The 22,119-nt window shown below is 39.4% G+C and overlaps 1 protein-coding gene across 1 annotated transcript in view; it reads left to right on the top strand.

The window, feature by feature from the left end:
* LAMA2 (laminin subunit alpha 2) overlaps positions 1-22,119 on the top strand; it is a 603,102-nt gene that overhangs the window by 565,559 nt on the left and 15,424 nt on the right. Inside the window, exons 54-59 of the mRNA XM_082855622.1 lie at positions 1,213-1,389; positions 5,013-5,161; positions 9,759-9,935; positions 10,188-10,356; positions 19,949-20,061; positions 20,382-20,571. Of these exons, the coding sequence (XP_082711748.1) occupies positions 1,213-1,389; positions 5,013-5,161; positions 9,759-9,935; positions 10,188-10,356; positions 19,949-20,061; positions 20,382-20,571 (975 nt within the window). The remainder of the gene's footprint in view (positions 1-1,212; positions 1,390-5,012; positions 5,162-9,758; positions 9,936-10,187; positions 10,357-19,948; positions 20,062-20,381; positions 20,572-22,119) is intronic.

Below are 22,119 nucleotides of genomic sequence, written 5' to 3'. Positions count from 1 at the left end.
GCAACTAAAATATGATGCAGAAAGTTCAATATTTGATAAATATTGAAAAGTCTGCACAGTAGTTTTATCTGAAGTATCCAAAATTCTATGATTTGAAAATTGGAATCAAAAACAGATTATACATTTTTACAACACATTTAACTGGGCCTGAAACACTGTGGAGGAAAATAACCTGCATTAAAGGATCCCTTGTTTTCACTCCAGCCAAATCCAGGACTTTTTAAATGAATGTTTTAAGCACTCTAAATGCCCGACTCCATGGCCATGCTTAAATAAGTCCTAGCACATTCATACAATGGAATGACCTCCTGCCATTATAAGTGATGATGAGATCTGTGTTTACTGACAGAGAGATATCCTCCACATGTGAAGTGAGAAAGAGAAGTTACAAATGAACGTGCCTGTCATGATTCAGTTTAAATATAGACAGGAGGAGAGAGGAAGAGGGCAGGTGTAAAAGATAAAGTGAGTGAATGAAAACATGCGTGCATGCATGCATGAATGAATGGATTAGAAAAAGCTATATGCTTCTACACAGCTTTGGAATGGGGGTGATTTTTACTTTCTCCCTTTTGCACTTTGTTACCGTTTAAAATGTTACTGTTTTAATTTTATTATCAGCAAGGACAATGATACTACTTTCATTCTGAGAAGAAAACCAGACTAAGAAATATTTGGTTTATTTATTTTTAAGATATAGATTGTATCTGATTTTTTTTTAATTCCACTAGAGTGTCTTTATATACTTGAGAGCAGCAAACATCTTTACCTTGGGCTCTTCACTGAGGAAGAATGCAGACAGAGACCATGGTCAGACTCAGCTATAAAACATAAGCAGTTAGTTGGTAGGTGTTATTCCAGGGATCAGTTAGAGAGTTTTCAAGGGAGACTTAGCAAGACAGATTTAAACCAAAAGAAAATGTTACCTGTCAGTGATAACCTTTTATATTTCAAATCAAAAGTTCTAGGATAAAAGCAGAGGCCCAAATTTTTATTTTAACTCAAACTGTTCAGAAAATTCAGTTACAGCTAGAAATAATATTTCTTTGGTTGCTCTTAAGCCCTCCATGTAACTGTGGGTTTTTATGTGTTCTAAAATGACACTGTATTTCATAGTAACGTTGAGTGCATTGAGGAGGATGAGTGAGATGGAGAAATTAATTTAAATGTTTATTTCTAATGCTTTCTTCCCTTCTTTCCTTTTACCCAAAGAACGTTTACACAGTTAGCTTCCCGAAGCCTGGTTTTGTAGAGCTGTCCCCTGTGCCTATTGATGTAGGAACAGAAATCAACCTGTCCTTCAGCACCAAGAATGAGTCTGGTATTATTCTCTTGGGAAGTGGAGGGACACCAGCGCCACCTAGGAGAAAACGAAGGCAAACTGGACAGGTACCCTCACACCTAGCTAATAATGCATTTTCCCTAATGCTTATATAAAATAATTATTTTATAGAGACTCAGGTGAAGCATTTACAGTTTATAAATTGTTTTTATATTTTTTGATTTGCATCATTTATTTCCACTATCATCTTCTTAGGACAATGATCTCCACTAGGATTTTCCTGTTGGTCAGTTCTAGGTGCAGACACACCTGTATTTACATCCATATTTCATATGGGTTTTGCATATATAAAGAGAGAAAGCTTAAAATACATTCACATTGTGTTAATCTTCTCTCTAAATCCAATTTCCTACCAGATCTGTAGATAACCAGATGGAGTCCCTTAAATTTAAATTTTAATTTTAATTTTTTTAGGATCAGCTTCCCATTTTCACTAGCTAATGTGATGCAGTCTGTTGGAACCTAACCTGCTGCACCCTCTCTGGACAGAGAGAAGGCAGAGAATGGACCTGGGCAGGAGGAGGTGAAGAGAACACAACCAACACAGGCATGGACACTAGTGACATTAAAATAAAGCCTACACAGTGTCTGTTTTGTAGGGCTGTGAGCTTTAGTTTTCATACTCCCTAGCCATTTGATTCTGTTAAAAGCTGTCTCTTAGTTGTCCTGATCTAGGCACCATAACTCTTTACTGCATGGATATTCCTCCAATACTTTCAGTCACATTTTTAAAGATATACATTTTTCCATTTAATCTCATTTTTCTCAGTGAAAGCATTCTTAGGAATTACCAGTATGCCATGGCCAAAGCACAGAGTGCTTTACAAATATAGCCTTAAATATGCATGCATTCTTGTAAATCAGGTTGTGTTGTTTGTAATTATACGTTTTTTAAAATCACTTTTAGCATTTAAAATTTAGTAATGGGTAGTCATATAATAATACCATTTTCTTCCCCCACAAAAAAAATAAACACTAAACAAAATATGGTTGACCCTTGAACAACACAAGTTTGAAGTGCACAGGTCCAGATATGCACGGGTTTTATTCAATAGTAAATATAACAGTACCATACGATCCGAGGTTGCTTGAAACTGAGGATGCAGAACATCTGATACGGAGGAACTGCGTATAAGGAGGGCTGACTATAATTTATACTCAGATTTTTGACTGTGCGGAGGGTCAGCGCCCCGTGTTGTTCAAAGGTCAGCTGTATTGGCAAATAAAATCCAAAGATGCATTACCATGAGTAATTTGCAATATCTCAGGAATACAAAGGTGGCTTGATATTAGAAAATCTAAAATCATATAATCATTTTGATAAATGCAGAGAAAACTTTTGGTAAAACTTAACAACCATTCCTGATTAAAAACAACAACAAAAAAAGACTTGATAAACTAAGAACAGGATGGGGCTTCTTGATAGGAAAACATTATAAACATTTTCTATGAAATCAAGCCCAAGAAAAGATGAATATTATCACTATATCAGTCTTAGCCAATACAATAACAAAAGAACAAGTAAATATAGTACAAGAACAAGTATATAATTTAAGAATAAATATAACAAAAATGTAAGGCCTATATGGAAAAAATTACAAAACTTATTGAAAAATTACATCAGACTACTTATTAAAGTCAACATGTTAATGGAAAGACTCAGTGTTAAAAATATATCAGTTCTCCACAAAGTGATATGTAGATTCACCTTCAATGAAAATACCCTTATCTTCTTGTAAATCAGGACAAGCTAATTCTAAAATTTATATCAAAGATCAAGAGCCCAAGAAACTCCTGAAATAGAAGAATAAGTTGGTGGACTGTCCTAGCAGATATCAGCACATTAGAAGCTAGAGTTTTGAACCATGGGAGTATGGTGTTAATTCATGGATAACTCTGTGTCAGTGGAACAGAACAGAGAGCCAGGTATAGATGGAAACAACATTTGGCAATAGGTGGCATTGCACATCATTAGGGAAAAAGTGGCCCTTTCAGTGAATGATTCTGGGGCAATTGGTTATCCATACAGAAAAAAATGAACTAATTTCTACTTCATGCCAGACAGAAAAATAAATTCCCAATGAATTAAAGCCTTACATATGAAAGGAAAAAAGTTTTAAAAGTTTAGAAGAAAATATAAAAGGATAACCTTTGACCTTAGGGAAGAAAAGGATTTCTTTGGGAAGAAAAAAAACAAAAAATATTTTTTGAAGAGTAGAGGGAGAAAAAGTGGTATTTTATCTCATTTTTTACTATGCATAAGCACTGAATAAATATAAAATATAACTTCTCTTAAAGCCTTTATGTTTTAATCATAAAAATTAAATTATTTTCTCACTGCTACAAATGATAAGCTAGTTATAATAAGAGGGCCAGATCAAACATTCTGAAATAGGTTTCACTAAAGGATATGTGTTTCTAGGTCACAGTCAAATAATTGAGCACCAGCCATCGTTTCCAGATTTCTCCTCATCAGAACTAAATAAATGGACTTGAGTCATCAGCTTGCAGGATAGTTCTTAAAATAAAACATGTTCCCATAAAAACAATTAAAATGAGAAAATATTAAGCACTATAGTACAAAGTAAATTAGAAATAACATGTTAATGTTTCAGCATTTTAATGATAATGAGTATCTAGTTTTCAAAATCTCATTGTCAATGCTATCTGAAAGAGGAAACAATGTTAAGCAGTTCATGTCTGTCGTAGAATCGATACTGGTTAAATGACGTACTTTAGTTTTCAAAGCTACCAGTTTTGATACCCATAGGGTCATTTGTGATTACGTTCTGCTAAAGGGGTTTGAGAACTCAGTCAGCTAAAAAAATTATAATTGAGTAGATGGCAGCTGCCCCTTTTGATGAATGGCACTAATCCAGATCCTCTGGCCATTTTGTGGTGGACACGACGCGGCACAGACGATTTTGTAAGTTATTGGAGACGTTATGATGTTTGAATGAAACCATCTCCACTACCTCAGGTGACTCGCGGAGGACCAAGTGATCACCGTGTATCAGGTGCCACCCCCCTGCTCCACAAGAAAGGGAGCAAGCGTGGCGTCAGCTTTGGGGACAAGGACTGCATTCAAGCTCCCTGGGGTTCATAAACTGATCTCAAAACCATAGTGTTTCTATAGTAACAGTGGCAAAAAGAAAGCAGTCCTGTTTGTGGATGAAAAATTGTCTTCCTTCTTTCTAAATGTGGGAGACAAGTTACATGTTGATAGCAATCTATTCCACCAGCCCTGAGAACGAATTGAAATCTAAACACTCAGAATGCCGTGAGGTTGGGAGTCAGACCTCATTCCCAGAAGCTAGCTGTCTGTTTGTGAATACAAGGGAGAGGGATTTTATTGACACTCTTTATTTCCTGATGGGATTTGTGAGTTAGAAGCCCAGTGCCAGCACAACTGTTCCTTTCAGCATTGCAGATCTGCTTTGCAGAGACTGCTATGTTACTATCTCCACTTGCCACATCATCTAACAAGCAAAAATGGTAAATGATTAAAAAGCTATTTCCAGCTGCTTTAAATACTCTTTTTAAGAAAATACTGAGTCTTAACTTCTCAGGTAAGATCTCAGAGCGGATGAATACGCAGTTCTGTCAGGGAACTAAGCTAAGTCATAGATGAGACTCCTCTTTAATCTTCAATGACCATTTGCTATTGCAGGCCTATTATGCGATATTCCTGAACAAGGGTCGTCTGGAAGTGCATCTCTCCACAGGGGCACGAACAATGAGGAAAATTGCCGTCAAACCAGAGCCGAGTCTGTTTCACGACGGGAGAGAACATTCTGTTCATGTAGAGAGAACTAGAGGGTAACAATAGTCCTAACGACTGACTGTACTGTCATAACTAACGCGAACTCCTTTGCTCGCCTTAGTCCTTTACTGGACCTTTGTGTGTATGGACATACGATGCATTGCAAAACTATCAAGTAGTTTAATTTCATCTTCTTTATATTTCATACTTCGGGAACCTCATTTCCCTTGACCCTTAGGAGTTTTGTTCTTAACGTTTTTATGCTAGGTGGTTCTCCTCTCCACCTTTGGAAAAACCAAATGCATCTTCTGAAGCATAGATGAGAAAACTCCCTCCTCACCTCTCAAATACTCTCTCCTCAAGGAGGGCATGCGCGTGGTGAAACGCACAGAACAGCTCCGCTGGAGCCGCCAGCCTTTGACAGCTGCTGTTTCATTCAGGTTCCAAAGCAGTTATGGCGGCTGCTTAAAAATCTGTCACAGATACAGAGCGCGGCCCGCGGCTGCAGGACCCACGGAGCACGGTTCTGCGCATGCCTCGTCCCCGGCCCTTACCCCCGCACCCGCCGCCAAGGTGTGCTGGGTCCCTGCGGGACGGCTCCATGAGGGAACAGAGTTGAGAGAGGGAAGGGAGAAGGCTGCTGTCCTGCCATCCGTGCACGGTGGCTGCCTTTCTGCTGATCCACCAGAGCACCTGCTTCCCAGCCCTGAGTCAGGGAATTGCTTATTAGTGTTATAAGCTGATTTCTCATTTCTTCAGAATGCTACAGTACTTCATACTGACTTTATTGGGGAAGTCATTTGTTTTTTTTTCCATCAAAATGTTGTATGACAACTCAGAGAGGTAATGAACTTAGAAGAACAATTAGAGAAAAAGAAAACAGAAACCCAGAGACTTCAGACCTCCAGACCCGCAATCCATTTTATTAGACTGAAGAAACAGAAGAGAACTGGAAAGCAAATCTGATGAAACCACAAAACACAGAGACTACTTTTAAACACAACAACAGTATGAATGTGTAGGAAAAGTTCAAGTAAGCAGATGTTATTCTGTACTTAAAGACCTCCATTTTCTAATCATCCTCTTGTGTGGATAACAGTTTAAGTAATAAGAATGCCTTTTCTTCTAAGTAAGTGATGAAGCTCTCCTTGGTTCATGTTTTTCTATTACATAGAGCATTAGGTTGTGGGATGAATTGATACTAAGCCTTCTTGCAGATATCTTCTAACTGAGATGTTTAGAAACCATGATTAAGACAAATGAGGGATCAGTATTTGGACTAACTAAGAACTTTTACTAATCTTATAGGCACATATTGCGGTCATAGTCTCTGAAGAGAAATGCAAAATGAATTTTCTCATCTGAATCTTAGGGAATGCTCTAGAATACTGATTTTACATGTCTTCTAGACTAGATTTCAGGTCCTTTGCCAAATGTTAGTCCTTCTCATTGTAGGAAAGACTTTCTAAAGTCTTTGAATTTTAAATAACTTCAAGAAGCAAATGCAGATCTGACAAATATAGTTGACAAAAGAATCACCCAAATATGTTATTTTGTAGAGAAAGAATTCTGACATTCTCAAGTGCATTATGATGTTATGCTAAGGTGTCCTTTTAACAGGTGTGTCTCTTCAAGAAGGGTATTTTATTATGCCAGCTTCACAGCTGTTGGCCATCAATCCAACCTTTATTTGATTAAGTTCAGTGTATAGTGCATCCCCTGAAAACTGGTCATTCCGTTAATTGGCCATATAAACAAACAGTTTTACTATTGGCTGTTAATTAAAGGATAATGTATTGGACATATTAGTGGGTTGTCACTGCAGTCTGTGGCAAAGCAAGAACTCATTTGCACCATAATGTCTCATTCAGCACTCTGAGGTCAAAAAACAATCATCACCTATCCTTTAGGCGAGCACTTCAATTAGCTGATTAACTAGAGATCACTAATGACCCTAAGAACATCTCCCAGAAACAATTTTAATGCTTCATATCAATTCTATGGCATGCTGTGTGTCAAATACTAAACAAAGATTATGTCCTTTAGTCATTCTAAATGTATGTGAGATCTGTATTAATATCATCACAGATGAGGATATATTAACTAATTTGCCAAAAATCACATAGCTAGTAAATAAGAGAGGCAGGATTTAAACCCAGATATACTTGACTTTAACACCCCCATCTGTGCTCACCCGCTATTTATTCTTACCCTTTTTGTGACCTCAGAGATTTGTATTACCTCATGTTGATTATGATACTCCTGTTAACTTGGAAATATTTGCTTTCTTCCAACACTATTTAGACCATAAATGTCAACTGTTATCTCTTTTCTTAAAACTCTGGATAAGAAGGCAATTTTAATACCATTAATACCACCTCATAATAGAGAGGCAAACTTTTCAATATTACTCTTGCCCTTTTCTCTCCCTCTGCCTCTCTTTACCCATCCTCCCACATTCTCTCTCCTTTTCTACCCCTTCCTCTGCAAAAATTCCACTCCCTTCACTTTGGTATCTAATTTCCTAGTACTCCAGTGACCTCTGCCTTTTGTAACTGCTTGGTCCTCTGATCTTCCACCTGGAGTCCACCTCAGTGGCCAGTAGTTCTAACTGGACGAAAACAGTAAATCCTAAGAGCCTGGAGTAGACGTTTAGGCAAGTAGGTATTCTCCTACGTGAAAGCATTCTACACACAGGTACAGAATTAGGCTAAAGACCACACAGTTGTAGCAAATATTTCAGGAGTAACTTGAGGTTTCCAGAAAGGGATCATGGTTTGGACAGTGCAACCCAAATATTTCTTTCTTACCATCAACTTAAAAAATTTCAGATTTTGTTTCTCATGTAAATTGCAAATATCAGGGCACTTCTCTTAATATCTTTTACCATGTACGCAGTTCATTTGGTGGTGGTTTGAAAAAAATCTTAGATCCATATTCCATACAAATAAATAGAATTTAAGTAATAAAATATTTAATTATAAAACTTCAAGAATCAACTATTGAAATTTTAAGGAAATTCAGCTGACCTATCACAATACTAATAGTAATGTAATGGTTCTTATAATGCTTTTTGCACATAGTAGGTCCACAGTAAAGAGTTTTTGAATAAATACTTTTTAAAAAGGAAATGCTCCAGAATCAGAGAGGACATGTAGGTAATATCCCTATTTACAAAGAACTAAATAAATGACCTAGATTTGATGCTCCTAGGATGTAAAATACAAACTGGATTCAGCTATAGTCTTCTAGCAATGCCCTTATTAAGTAATACAGACTCAGCGCAATGCCTTAGTTAATGCTTTCCATGGTTCGAAATAGGTGTTCTTATCCTCATTTTATAACTGAATGAAATGAGACTGAGCAAGATTAAGTAACTGGCCCAAGGTCACACAGCTAGTAAGCTTCCATACTAGTGCTTACTTCCAGTCTGTTCCTTCTGAAAGCTCAGGCTCATTCTACATCTCCACCCTATGATCCAGTAAGAAAGGACCATTGCTATGGTCCTTGGCCCAGAGTCTGGCAAAACATCAATGTATCATTTCCCCTACTTTGCCTTTGAAACTAAACCCAACCTGCTCCCTCTACACCTCCTGAATAATGACATTTTGAGCCACAGCAATGTCTATTCTTTGTCTTATTCTCTTACATTTGAATTGTCCCAAAGTGGGCCAGTTGTTCAGTGCCCTTTCAGAGCATCTTTGCCCTAGTTTATTGTTTCTAATTTGACATGTGGTTTTTCTTCTTTCTAAAATCAAGTAAAATGGCATTTTGGAACTGAGTTTTCCACCTGAGTACTTAGGGTTTTCTCCCCAGATGTGAAATAAGTTTTCAGCAATCCATTCATGATCCTCGGGCTATTGACTAACACTTATGACTAAGAGCCCCATGCTGACTACTGGGACTAAAGTTTAAAATCTGCTTCTAGAACAAAAGAGAAAATGCCTTTGGTCATTTTCATCAGCAGAATTCTTTGTCTCCTGATTCTGTGCTCCAGGATCCACAGAGTGAATAAGTAGCATGAGGTGTTCAATTAGTAATGTGTGAGTTCTCTCTCATAAGCAAATTAGGGAAATTAATGAAACGGCCACTAAGGAAAATCATTGCCGAGAACAGTTAGCATGGTATTCTGGCCTGCCTCTTCTATTCAAAAGCCAGCAGCTACGTTCTTTATAAAACATCCTGTAAGTGTTTGCTGTTGATTCCTGCAATCTAAGCTCTCAGGGGTACAGTTTGTTCCCTAGCAAGGAGATAAGAGCTAGCACAAAGCAAGAAAGAAAGAGCGAAACAAAACGTGACCCCATGCTGTGCTAAACCGACTGAGCCTCCTGCGAGTAGACATTACTACCCCTTACGGAAGCCTCTGCTCCACAGGCTCACGTGTAAGGCCGCTGTTGTCAACCACCACCAGAGGCTAGTGTTGCAGCTGCACCATTGCCTTGTTTCCGGAAGCTCTCAAGGAGAATTTACAAGGGAGGCAGAGGGATGAGATCCTGAGAAACAGTACTGTGTGCTTAGTGTCGAATCCCTAATCGTCAAACTTGGCTCTCTTAGAAGCTTCAGGAAGGAGGGGTGCGGGGTGGCAGGAAAGAGTTGGATTTCCGGTTGTGTCGGACGTTGTGTGTTTTATACTTATTTTCAATGTTTTATCAGCATCTTTACTGTTCAAGTGGATGAAGACAGAAGGCATGTGCAAAATCTGACAGTAGAACAGGCGATAGAAGTTAAAAAGCTTTTCGTCGGGGGTGCTCCACCTGAATTTCAACCTCCCCCACTCAGAAATATTCCTCCTTTTGAAGGCTGTATATGGAACCTCGTTATAAACTCTGTGTAAGTGAATCTCCTTGTTACTAATTTTTTTTTTTTTTTTTTTTTTTTTTTTTTGGTATGAGCATCACTGTTGCATCTACACTATCTAAAACCATAGGGGGAAGGAAACAGTGAAGATCTTCAGGTTAGATTTTTTTTTTTTAATTGCACTGATGACCTTTAAAATGGGAAAGGGGAAATTCGATGTCATGGTAAGGAAGCAGGACAATGAAAAATAGGAGAAAGTATTGAATTTTAATTATATTCCCGTAGCCCTATGGACTTTGCACAGCCTGTATCCTTCAAAAATGCAGACATCGGTCGCTGTGCCCATCAGAAACCACCTGAGGATGAAGATGGAGCAGTTCCAGCTGAAACAGTTATCCAGCCAGAGCCAGTTCCCACCCCAGCCGTACCTGCACCCACCCCAGTTCCGGCATATGTAAGTGTTTATATCCCGTTGCTTTCTCATTTTAACGCTGTGTTTTTAGTCATTTTCAGAACGAAGGTTATTCAGGATATCTAGTATACTCTACTGCTAGAATTAAAGGAAGGGTCACTGTAAGGAACGGCACCAAGAAACGGAGGAGAGCTTAAACAAGCTTTATTTGGGAATGCTCCTGGGCGAGGTTCACTGGTCCGAGAGAAAGGGGCCAGAGAAGTCGCGCCCGGGTGCGGGCGCGAACAAAATTTATAGGGGTGGACGCAGGGGAGGCGCTTGCTGTGTGAAGCAGCCCTTTTTTGGTAATCTCTTGGGTGGTGTTGTGGCAATGTCAGGTGTTGGTTACATCAGGCTCAGAGCCGTTGGTTCCGCCCCTCGGGGAGCGGGAAGACCGGGGCCGAGTGGTGTGGCAATGTCAGGTGTCGGTTGCGTCAGCCACTTTGGCGGGGGTTCCGTCTGGCTCCCTTGGGCCCTTCCCCGGACCTGCTGGCCTTACAGTCACCTGTCTATGGAAACCTTTTCTCCTTATATCTTCCTTGGATTACTTTCTTTTATATATCTGTTCTCCTTTAATTTTCCTGTTTATAAAATGGCACGTGTTTTCAGTTGAAAAGTTAGCACAGAAATGTCTACAGAATCAAGAATAAAAGCCACCTACCATAGCACCACACAGAGGCAACCATATTGATTTTCAGCCCCTTTTATTTGCATTTTGCATAGTAGATCGCATATCATGCATACAATTTGGTATCCTATTTTTTAAAACCAGTAATACATAATTAAAATTGTTTCTAAACATCATGCAAATGTGCATATCTAATATGATTACATGTATATGTGTTTGTGTGACAGAGAGACACACACAAAATATTTCATAGCACTGGAGGTAGTATATCCTTGATTAGAGCGTGGGTTCCAGAGTCAGCCTGCCTGGGTTCAAATCCCAGCACTCTAACCTACCATCTGTATGAATGTGGGAAAGCTACTTGCCTAATCTATTCCCCAGTTTCCTCATCTGTACAATGAATATACTAACAACACATATATCAAAGAGTCATTATGAGGATTTTAAAAAATGCTTGTTAAACCCCTAGCATATACTAAGCGTTTAATAAATGGCATAATTACTATACAGTAATGATCATAATGACTGCTTTTAACAATTTCTATCCAATATTATTGTAATTTTCCTAACAGCTGTCTAAAATATATACCTATATACCATCATCCCATTTTTAGTTGAGTTAATAAGAATTAGCTAGCCTAAGTAATATACCCAGACACGGCCAGTAAGTGACAGGATAGGAATTTTGATCCAGTGGGTCTGATTATACAATCTGGTTCCTTATCACTGCAACACTTTGTGGAGCCAAATAATCATCTTTTAGGAAAACCGGCCATTTATTCCAAGCATCATTTCTTCCTCTGTAAAATGTGGGTATTACACCTACCTTGCCTGCCGATGGGATTATTGTAAGAATCAAATGAGGTAATGCACGTGGAACTTCTTTGAAAAGTGAAGGAAGCACACACACATAGATACTGTGAGGAATCCCTGCATTTACTAAGTAACTATATAGTATGTGTCCAGTATTCTGCCGGGCACTGTATATCCATTATTTCATTTGATTCTCACAGGCTATTGTTTTATTTATGTTTATTTATATCATTGGAAGTATTATTAGCCCCAGTTCACAGAAGAAAATACCTACAATCACACAGCACAGCTAGCAAGTGAAAGGCTGTCAGTCATGTGGGGATTAGTTCAAGGAGTTGATTTTCTCCTAAGACCTCACTGAGATCTGCCACGTGGACTGTAGAATGTTTCCTTAGCTCTTCCATAACGTGGCCTTATGCTCGATTTCCCCCAGCAAAGGGAAGGCTAATGATCCTCCCTCCCTTCTGCCTCACGTCCTGTTCTCTAGACTGTTATCCCTCGTGTCTGTTCCCTGGACTCAGGAAAGTGTTTTCAACTGAAGAATTTAAAAACACCATGGTTAAAATAAACGTTTTTGACCTTGGATCCAAATGTCCATTTGGATTCTATAGGAAAGTGGATCCTAAATTCTGAACAACTGACTTAGAATTATAAATTGTAATTAGCAGAAGCCCTAGAGACCAGCTGGTCCAATCTCCATCTTAATACATGAATCTTTTTATATGATACTTGATGTGGACTTACAGCCTTTGCTTGAACATTCCATTGACGAGGATTTTCCAGTGTTATGATGAGGCAGGCTGTAGTCGTTAGAAAGCCATTGGTTATAATGAAGTAAAACTGCATCCCTGTAACCTCTACGTAATGATTGTGTTTCTGTAGCCAAACACATTATATCTTCTCTAACAAACACCCCCTCAAGCATTTGAAAACAGCTAAGTGTTCTCCTTTCCCACGCTGAATATTCCATTATCTCAAGCATTCTCCTTAATTAATTTCTAATTCCCATATTCACACTGATAATATTCTTACATTTGAAATATCTTTCAAAATATGGCACCTAGAATAGACCATACTACTCAAAATGGAGTGCCCAGTTCAGAGAACAGCAGAGTTGCTCCTTTCACTGGTCTGTCACCATATTCTACTAATATACCTGGGAATGTTTTAATGTTGTACACGGATGGATCATGCCATCAGTTCATCATTAGGTACCATATTCGGTCAACCAAAACCTTGAGGGCCTTTGTATCACTTGAACTTCTCTTGAATCAGGTCCCTCAGCCAGTCCACACTGAATTGGTCTGGTTTATTGGTGAATAACACTGCTGGTCCTCAGTGATCACCTTTCTTTTCTTCGTTATATTTCTAAATCACAAACTTTCTTTTATAGGAGGTCTCAAGCATATCCTTCTGTGGTTTCTAGAGATCACATTTTTTTCCCCTTTTTCTGAAAACAAAGGTACTTTCCCATCTGGACTGGAGATTTTAACTCATTTAAGTTTTCTTATAACCTTCCTTCTGTTCTCATTCCAGTTTCCATTTTCTCTCAGCAGTGTATGTTTTAACTTCTCCAAAAAAGAGCATTCCACTTAGTAGATAAGACAAAAGCAAGAGAGAGGTTGAGTAGTGGTCCCGTGCATTGGTACAGAAGGACTCATAGAACATCAGATCTTGCACGTTATAAATTATGTATGACTATGTGGTCAAAATAATTACATATTTTAGAATTTTACATCTTTATTGGGCTGTACTGTATTTTCAGGGTTTCAGATCATGAAACCATACAGATCTCCTCTTTTAATCTGATTTCTTTCCCTTATCTTCATTCTTTATTTTTTGTGTGTGTGGAGAGAAGTGTCGGCTTTTTAAAGGCTACTTAAAGGTTTGACAATTTATTTCATGACAAATATTTATTAAAAGGCTACTAAATGCAAAGATGAATAAGACACTTATGACATTTATTTTATGAAAAATATTTATTAAGAGCTTACCAGAGAAAGAGAAAGAAAGAGAAAGAAAGAGAAACTGAGAGACATATTTGAGAAAGTAGACATTAACATAAATACCACAGTAAGCAAATATGTGTAGCGGTCAGTCAGGATAAATGCCAATATGGGCTGCAAACAACCTGCTGGCTTCCAAGACTGAAAATTAGAAGCATGGCAGGGGACACCGTTAAACTCCATCCAAACAAAATGGGTAGTGGTACCTAGAAGTGTGAAAACAGGTCCATAAAATGCAAGTTTTAATATGCCACCATACTCTTAAAATCTTTCAATTGAAACAATATAAAATGATGACATACTTATGACATTATGTTAAGTAGGGAAAACAGAATATAAAACTCTGTATACTGCATAAGCATGTCTATATCAATAGCTAGAAAAATGCATAAGAAAAGCCTTTCCAAGAAATGCATCAGATGCTAACAGCAGAGGTATATGGTCCAGAGATGATTTTCATCATTTCAAAAAACATTCTTAAACGTGTTTTGCTTTCATAAATGTTTAAAAAGACAAAAGCAGTGGTCTTTCAACCTTGACTCCTCCACAATATCCAGTTATATAGCTGATTTCTTCACTGGGGAAGAGGGACATGGTGCGTGATCCCCTCTCAGCTCCTTTGCGTTGAGAGTCACTGAGGAAATAAACTGGGTCTTCTTTAATCCAAGTTATCCACGATGCGGGTCTGCCTACCTTGGTGTAACCCACCTACCTTTACTCAGTGAACTCAGGGGGGCTCACTGAATAACTTACTGTCCTCTCTAAATGTAAGTAAACTCACTGAAAAATGAGGATAATATCTACCCTGAGGATTACCATGGACTAAATTATATACACTGTGTGCAAAGCACCCAGCACCATGCCTGGCTCACAGTAACACTCCATCATTCTTCTTCTAAGGGAGCTAGTTAGGGTGAGATCAAGCGCTAGGAAAAGGAGGGTGAGCGTTCCTTTTTAAACAAACTCCAACACGATATGGTTATTATCTCTCAAGTCTCCTATCAATCATTTTCAACTCTCACCATTTTCTTTTCTTTTTTTAAGATCAGAATTCAGAATTTTAAGAATTTAAGAATTAAGACTTACACACTAATTCCAGAAGTGGGAACTACCTATCTATATGTTTCTCATTTGTTCTAGCACAGTGGACAGAAACCCTCTCCTATTCTCAGTTCCTTTAGTTTTCTTCTTTATGCCATCGTACCCCTCCCCACCAGCAGCTTACAGCAACAGGACGACATTCACTCTCCTCCAGGGCAATTTAAGAGTATCTTGAGAAAGCCCTGCCCTGTGAAATGGATTATGTCAATCCTATTATTAATACATGCCAGAACATCATAGATCAGAGAGCATATTTTATGCGTATTATCTCATTTGCTAGTGTGATACCCTGTCTTCTCTTTATACTTTTATTCTTCAGCCCATTTAGAGCTGCATAAAACATTTCTACATGTTTTATTTGTGGCTATTTCTCGTGGAGGACGGGAGGGATTAAGAGTGTGGACTTCTAGTATTACAGAAGATTGTCAAAATGTGACAGGTTCTCAGCAGGTATATACGGCGTTTATACCAAGTCTTTACAACCAGCGTGGCCTGTGTGGATTTGTATACAGTAAGCTGGCTGCATGTTTTTTGGTTTTTTTACTTGAAGTTTATTGGAAAGTTGAACTTTGAACTTCAAACTTTAAAACGTGAATAACTAAGAAGAGCAGCCAGGAAGAGTCCCTGTGCTGTTCGGGGCTCTTGGGGAGTTGGGGGAAAGAAGGGAGCAGAGAAGCAAAGAACAGAGCAAAAGAAAGCTCTTCCTCCAGCAGATTGAATGCTGTGATTTTAAAAGCTAAGTACAGTCCCGGCCAAAGGATAAATCAGTTGGATACTGATATGTATTTAAAGGGGAAACATACATTTTCCATACTGCAAAGAATTACTGTTCAGGCATTAGTGTGTAAATAGTGCCGCAAATGCCCACTACTTACCAAAAAAGCTTATATGCAGGGAGTTAGCAAATGCCCTCTACTTAGCAAAAAAGCTTATGTGCAGGGAGTTAAACTCAGTTTCTCAGTAAACAACTTGAATAGGGATTTTTGTATTTCAGAATATTAAAGTCAGTGCCGTAAAAAATATCTTCCACTTAGTATTCATGCTGAAAGAGCATCACAAAGAAGCACCCAACTTCGCAGATGTCATGTTAGCCCACACTTGTTAGAGGATTTTTGACTCATGAAAGAAGAAAATGATGCTATTTTAAATTAATTTTGTATTGAAGTATAGTTGAGTTACAATATTACATTATTTTCAGGTGTACAGCATAGTGAACCAGTATTTTTGCAGATTATACTCCAATGATGCAATTTTTATATCATTCATCATTTGGTGCTTTCAAGGACAGAGATGCCAGTTTTGATCAATGCGACTGAAATCTCTACTCTGCACCAATCTAGAGTCAAGGAATGCTTATCCACCAATCATATGCCATCCTGAATCCAATAACTCATTTCCAAATGTCAGCCAACAATCAGCAGTTGGAAATGACCATGCTTTATTCTGATCTGAAATTAATTAACAATACGAGGGTGAAAATGTTAAGCTCCATTACTAACCTGCGGCTCTACCCACTTGCGTAAGCATGGCTATGGGCAGCATGGCTTCCTTCAGAATCCTCTCCAGCTGTGTCCCTGTTCTCAGCAACAGGTGCAGGGCCACATTTAGACTCCCCACCCAAGTCTTGTCTGCCCACATCTTGTCACCTGCCAAGCAGAGACAAATGAGGAGCAAGCACATCCTGCCCTCTGTTTTCCCCCATATGTACTTTAAAGAGTCCCCACAAGGTGGCAGGATTGTAACATGCTGAGATTGATGAGCCACTGCTATTTGTATTATTGTTTTAACACATTTCAGAGATAAGTGTTTCCAAAATAGCACAGGTCATGTATCACATCCATAAAGCCAGTGCCTCCCCTCGAGCTCACACTGGCTTGGAGAAGGACGACTCATCTTTCAACAGCCATTCTTTAAAGGTTCCTTAAAATTACCTCATTAGAAGATCCTTCCTCTTAGCTTAGATTTCTATGGGAAGCAGGGTTGAAAATGTCCTTAATGACAAGATCATTTTATTCTCGTGCAAACCTTGGGGCATTTTCTATTCCATCTCACATGGTCACTCTTTAAAATGCTATTAGGGACTTCCCTGGTGGCGCAGTGGTTGAGAGCCCGCCTGCCGATGCAGGGGACACGGGTTTGTGCCCCGGTCTGGGAAGATCCCACATGCCGCGGAGCGGCTGGGCCTGTGAGCTGTGGCCGCTGGGCCTGCGCATCCGGAGCCTGTGCTCCACAACGGCAGAGGCCACAACAGTAAGAGGCCCGTGTACCGCAAAAAAAAAAAAAAAAAAAAAAAAAACGCTATTAGAAGGAAAAGAGCTGCTTGAGTGGCCAGGTGAGGAGCTCCACCCTCTGCGGGGTGTGAGGGACAAGGAAGAAGAGGCACAACAAGCAGGCAAACCTGCTGGGAATGTCGGGCCTTGTTTCAGATCCACCCAAGGGAAAGTGATGCAAAGCAGACACAATCCATCCCGCCTCCCCTTAACCAAGTGAGAGGAGACATCTAGGCTTGCACCAAAAACATTACCAGATTAGAGACTGCTGGAGAATTGTCTTCCCATTTAAATCCTAAAGTAGATACACAGAAAATCCTCTTACACTGGAACCTCTCTGCCCTCTTTCAACTGCCAGTTTTATAAAGGAAGGTGATAGACAGTTTATTTAAACTGTTTCCATAATATCCATCCCACTGCAAATTGATGACAGTAAATGTCAACTCGGATGTCCTTAAAGAACAATGAACTTACATAACGGCTTTATACTTTGCATTTACCTAATAGAGTGATGCATCTCTTCTATAAAACTGGCCAATCTGAGAACACGGTTTTATTAGCCACTGTTTTCCACCTGCTTCTCAGGATCCACCTGTTGTAAAAGTGAAGCAGAAGACTCTCCGGGTAACACTGCTCTTCCTGAATTTCAAGTGGGTGTATGTACCATGTAACGCTTCTAAACAGGACCCTTAGGAAGTCAAAGGTTTTTCTAAAACAATGTAAGCAGGGCCTTTTTCATCTAGAAAATCTCATAACGTGTAGCAGAGCCGCTCAGCTCAAGACCAGTGTTGGAAATCACGTGTCCAGTCTACCAGCAAGCAAGGTTAGCATGGTGTTCAGGCCACAACGCCCCAAACATGTAAAGACAAAAGGTCTCCACGACAAATAGCTGCTACCCATAAAAGACCTACTCTTTACAATAGCCACTTTGATAATTTAAAAAATTACATGAGAAAAGTTGTTTTATATTAACATATATATGTAGCCACTAGACAATGTTAACAATAACACAGAAATAACCTGCTGGTGGTTTCCTTTTAGGCTATGCATTATAGTTCCCTAATTCCTCCACATCCAGTGACCTTTTCAATCCCTCAGTTTTTCAGAGCTGAGGGTTTAGAGATATTTTAGCTAAATTCTGCCCCTGATGGACTCCCAGCAGGTTGGATTCTCTTCGAGATTTCTGCAGGCTACTTACGTGTGTTGTGACGGTCCTCTCTACAGGAAATATTGTGAGAGGTTGATAAATGTTCCCAGTTCTATTAATAGCATCATAGAAGGCTGAGACATTAAGCTACCAAGGCCTTTCCATTTGGGCTCTTTTTGCAGTCAGGGTAATAAGAAAGGTGCCACATGTTGATTCCAAGAGAGGTCCATTCAGCTGTATGAATAAGTAGCATGTTCCTGTTCTACCCGCTGGGTTTTTGCATATCTGTGTGAATTTCAGCCACAGTCTGCTCTTTGTAACTGACCATCTCCTGGGAAGCAAGAAGGGAAATACTTCCATAAAGCCCAATTTTACAGCATTTCAAAACACTTAAAGCTTTTTACCTGCTGTGGCAGAGTGCTCCATTTGACTAAGCTCCAGAGAAAAGAGGGGCAAGGCTTTTCCTCATCAAGTAAAAATTTCCTGTGCGCTGACGAGTCATCCCCAAGGTACCCCCTGGGGAGAGCATGCTGCATCGAAAGCCTGCCTTGGGCTGTTTGGGAACCTCTGCTGAGTCAGCGGCGCACTGGGGCAGTGGCCCATCCACAGCTATTAAGTGCAGATCTTTAAAAGCAGATGTGTTGTTGAGAGCAGGCAGGTTATTTATTTTCTCACGTACTTTGTGTTGTAAAAGACTTCTTAAGCAGCTTGTACTCGGAGCTATTTCTGTGAAAACAGAGACCAAGGAAAGGAATTGTGGTTTTGGTAATTTGAGGAGCCTTGATTAACTATTGAGCTGAGGGTTACAGTAGCCAAGTAAGGTCTACCCAGTCAGGTCTGGCTATGTAATTGGCAGGGCCCAGGGCCAAGTGAAAATGCAGGGTACCTTGTTCAAAAATTATTAAGGATTTCAAAATGGTGACAGCAGAGCATTAAGCTCAGTGACTACACAGGAAGCCTGCCTCTGAAGCCAGCCCTGCAGCGAGCTCTACCTTGTAAGCACCCTAGGAAGTTGATCTTTGAACAGTGGCAGTTGAAATGGTGTATGGCAGGTTACATTAAAAAGTGTGCTGGGTTGCCTAGCAACGGGCTAAGCCTGAATGGGCTGACTTGCAAGTTGAGATACACCAGCTTGAAAGTCTAAATTCACGGAAACCTTCTAGCACCGATAATTTTCAAGAAAAAGTAAGCCGGTGAGAGAGAGAAATGGGGAGGACAAGAAGGACACATTTTTCTACTCTTGTAACCCGGTGGCAAGCTTGTCATTTTCCCTGTTCAATCTTCTAACGATATAACGCTTCATAAATGAAGTAAAAGTGAGCAGGAAATTCCAGTTTTCTCAGAAATATAAATAATAGATTTCCTTAAAGGATAATGAAAACATGCATTAATCAATGAATATTTTTGAGCACCATTCCTTTGGCAACGCAAAGGTACAGTATAAATAGTAAGTACCTACTATGTAGTAGAGTACAGCGATGAATAAGAGACAGCTTTCGTTTCTAAGGAACTTAAACGAGATTTTGTAAGAACATTAAACTAAAATATAAGAAACCATTAGACAGCAGCATTACATTTTTAAAGAATGGAGTCCAAAATCTCTGTTCCTTCTCTCCTTGGTATTTTACAGGCTCCTTGTGCTGCAGAATCGGAACCAGCTCTCCTGATAGGGAGCAAACAGTTTGGGCTTTCGAGAAACAGTCACATTGCAATTGCGTTTGATGACACCAAAGTTAAAAACCGGTATGATTTATTCTGAGATATTAGACAAGAACCGGTAAATGGAAGTACTCAGTATTTGTTTATTCAAGTTTAAATAACTATATTTATTAATAAATGAGGTGAGCTTTTTTAGTTCACTGAATACTGTAAAGAAGAGAATTATATTAATATTTGTCTGAGCCTGAGAAGCCAGTTGAGGAATTCAGCAGACCTAGATAGTCCTCACCTTGGAAAAGGTTTTGCTATCCTTTACGAAAAAGCACCACGATCAGATGCCACTGTATCCTAGAATAAGAACGTTCTTATTCTTCTCTTTTACTTCGCATACTTTTATTTCACAGTCTCACCATTGAATTTGAAGTGCGAACCGAAGCCGAATCAGGCTTGCTCTTTTACATGGCCCGGATCAATCATGCTGATTTTGCTACAGTTCAGCTGAGAAATGGATTGCCCTACTTCAGTTATGACTTGGGAAGTGGTGACACCAACACCATGATCCCCACCAAAATCAATGATGGCCATTGGCACAAGGTAATAGTCCCCAGGGTGTTGGCAGTGCCCTACGAGGGGGTTACTGGGTGGCAGCCATCGGCATTCCCCTGGTGCCAGTATTATCTTGCCAGTGCAGACACTGACTCTGGCGGTACTGGAACGTGGCCGAGGCTAAAAATACAGTAAGTGCCATATACAACTGCCCAACCTAGGAAGACGCGATCAAACCTGGGTAGGTTTATAGTCGACCACTTACATGCCTCATCATGGTGCTATAAGATTCCATCATTGCTGTACATCTGTGGTTCCCAAACATCTGTCCACAAACTAGGGCCAGGCAATTGAAGACATTTCCAGTACTCTAAGTAAGTATTATTATTATTATGGGACAGTGGAGTGTGTTAACCATAAAGCTCTATGTATTCAATTGAAAGGAATAATATTTCTTCTAAGATTATATTTTCCTATTTTCAAAGTGCTAAAATAACCTCTCTTTATGAAATAATATTTGACCAGCTTGAAAGCTGGCAACCTAAAATGGGCCCTATGGCTGCGCCTCCCCCCCCCCCCCCACCCAATAGTGGTCTGAGCACACCAAGGGTCTGAGAATCTGCTACCTCACGTTTAAAGGCCTCTGGGGTATCATTTCCACTAACAGTCATTTGGAACAACTTTTTAAATGTTGGCCTTACACCCAGAAGCTGGTACTATTATGGGCACAGAAGGCTCACCTGCCAGCTTACTGTCCTCTTTGGCATGACTGCAAGTAGATAATATACTGCCTGATTAAAACGAAAACTCGGAATTTGTCTCTGCACCTGTGGTAGCCTATCAAGTAAAGCTTCCCTCGGTGGACAAATTAAATGTTTAATTTTTAGAGTAAGGTATTATTAGATATTGGATTTTATATATTAACATATTTGGACTTGTCGTATCATATAGAAAGCCAAGGAACCTGAAAAAATACAATATAAACGCAAAGTCAACTAATTTGTTATCTAGAAATAAGAAATTTTCTAGGGAGCTTATGACTAGCAAATACTTTATGCAGGAGCTCTCATTAACGTTTATTCTCATCTCTGGCTAATAGCGTAATAAATATGACACTTGAGAAAAAGACATATTGTTGGGCTACAATGAGGCTGGGATTACGCTAAGTAGCCAAATGAAGGAGGGATTTTATCCTTGCAGGTTTTTAGAAAGTTATTTCCAAAACCAGAATAGATCAGTGTAAAATAAGGTCTTAAATTACTCTAATCCTGATGTAGATTCGTTTTTAAACCATTATTGTACTCCAGCATTTCACAGGGTTACAGGCTCCTTTTCCTAAATTCAGACGCAAGGATTTTATGCTCAAGCTAGTCTCCACACTTTTTATTTCACTCTGCCCCAGAAAATAATTCAATCCGCTGCTGTCATTTCAGCCCGGTCAGCCTTCCATCTTCCTCCCTGACTTTGTACTAATCAGCTGCTGCAGAAATGGCAGTGAAGCCCGGATGCACTGCATTCCTGCAGTTCTGCACGAGAAGTGCCTCTTAAGCAGAGGGATGTAGCATATCTGAAATGGTGCTGGGAAGACCAGGCTTT

This window comes from Leucopleurus acutus, assembly GCF_964270905.1.
Source record: "Leucopleurus acutus genome assembly, chromosome: 15".
Lineage (NCBI taxonomy): Eukaryota > Metazoa > Chordata > Mammalia > Artiodactyla > Delphinidae > Leucopleurus > Leucopleurus acutus.
Note: the sequence above shows the minus strand (reverse complement) of the source record. Positions and strands in the feature narration are given on the sequence as shown.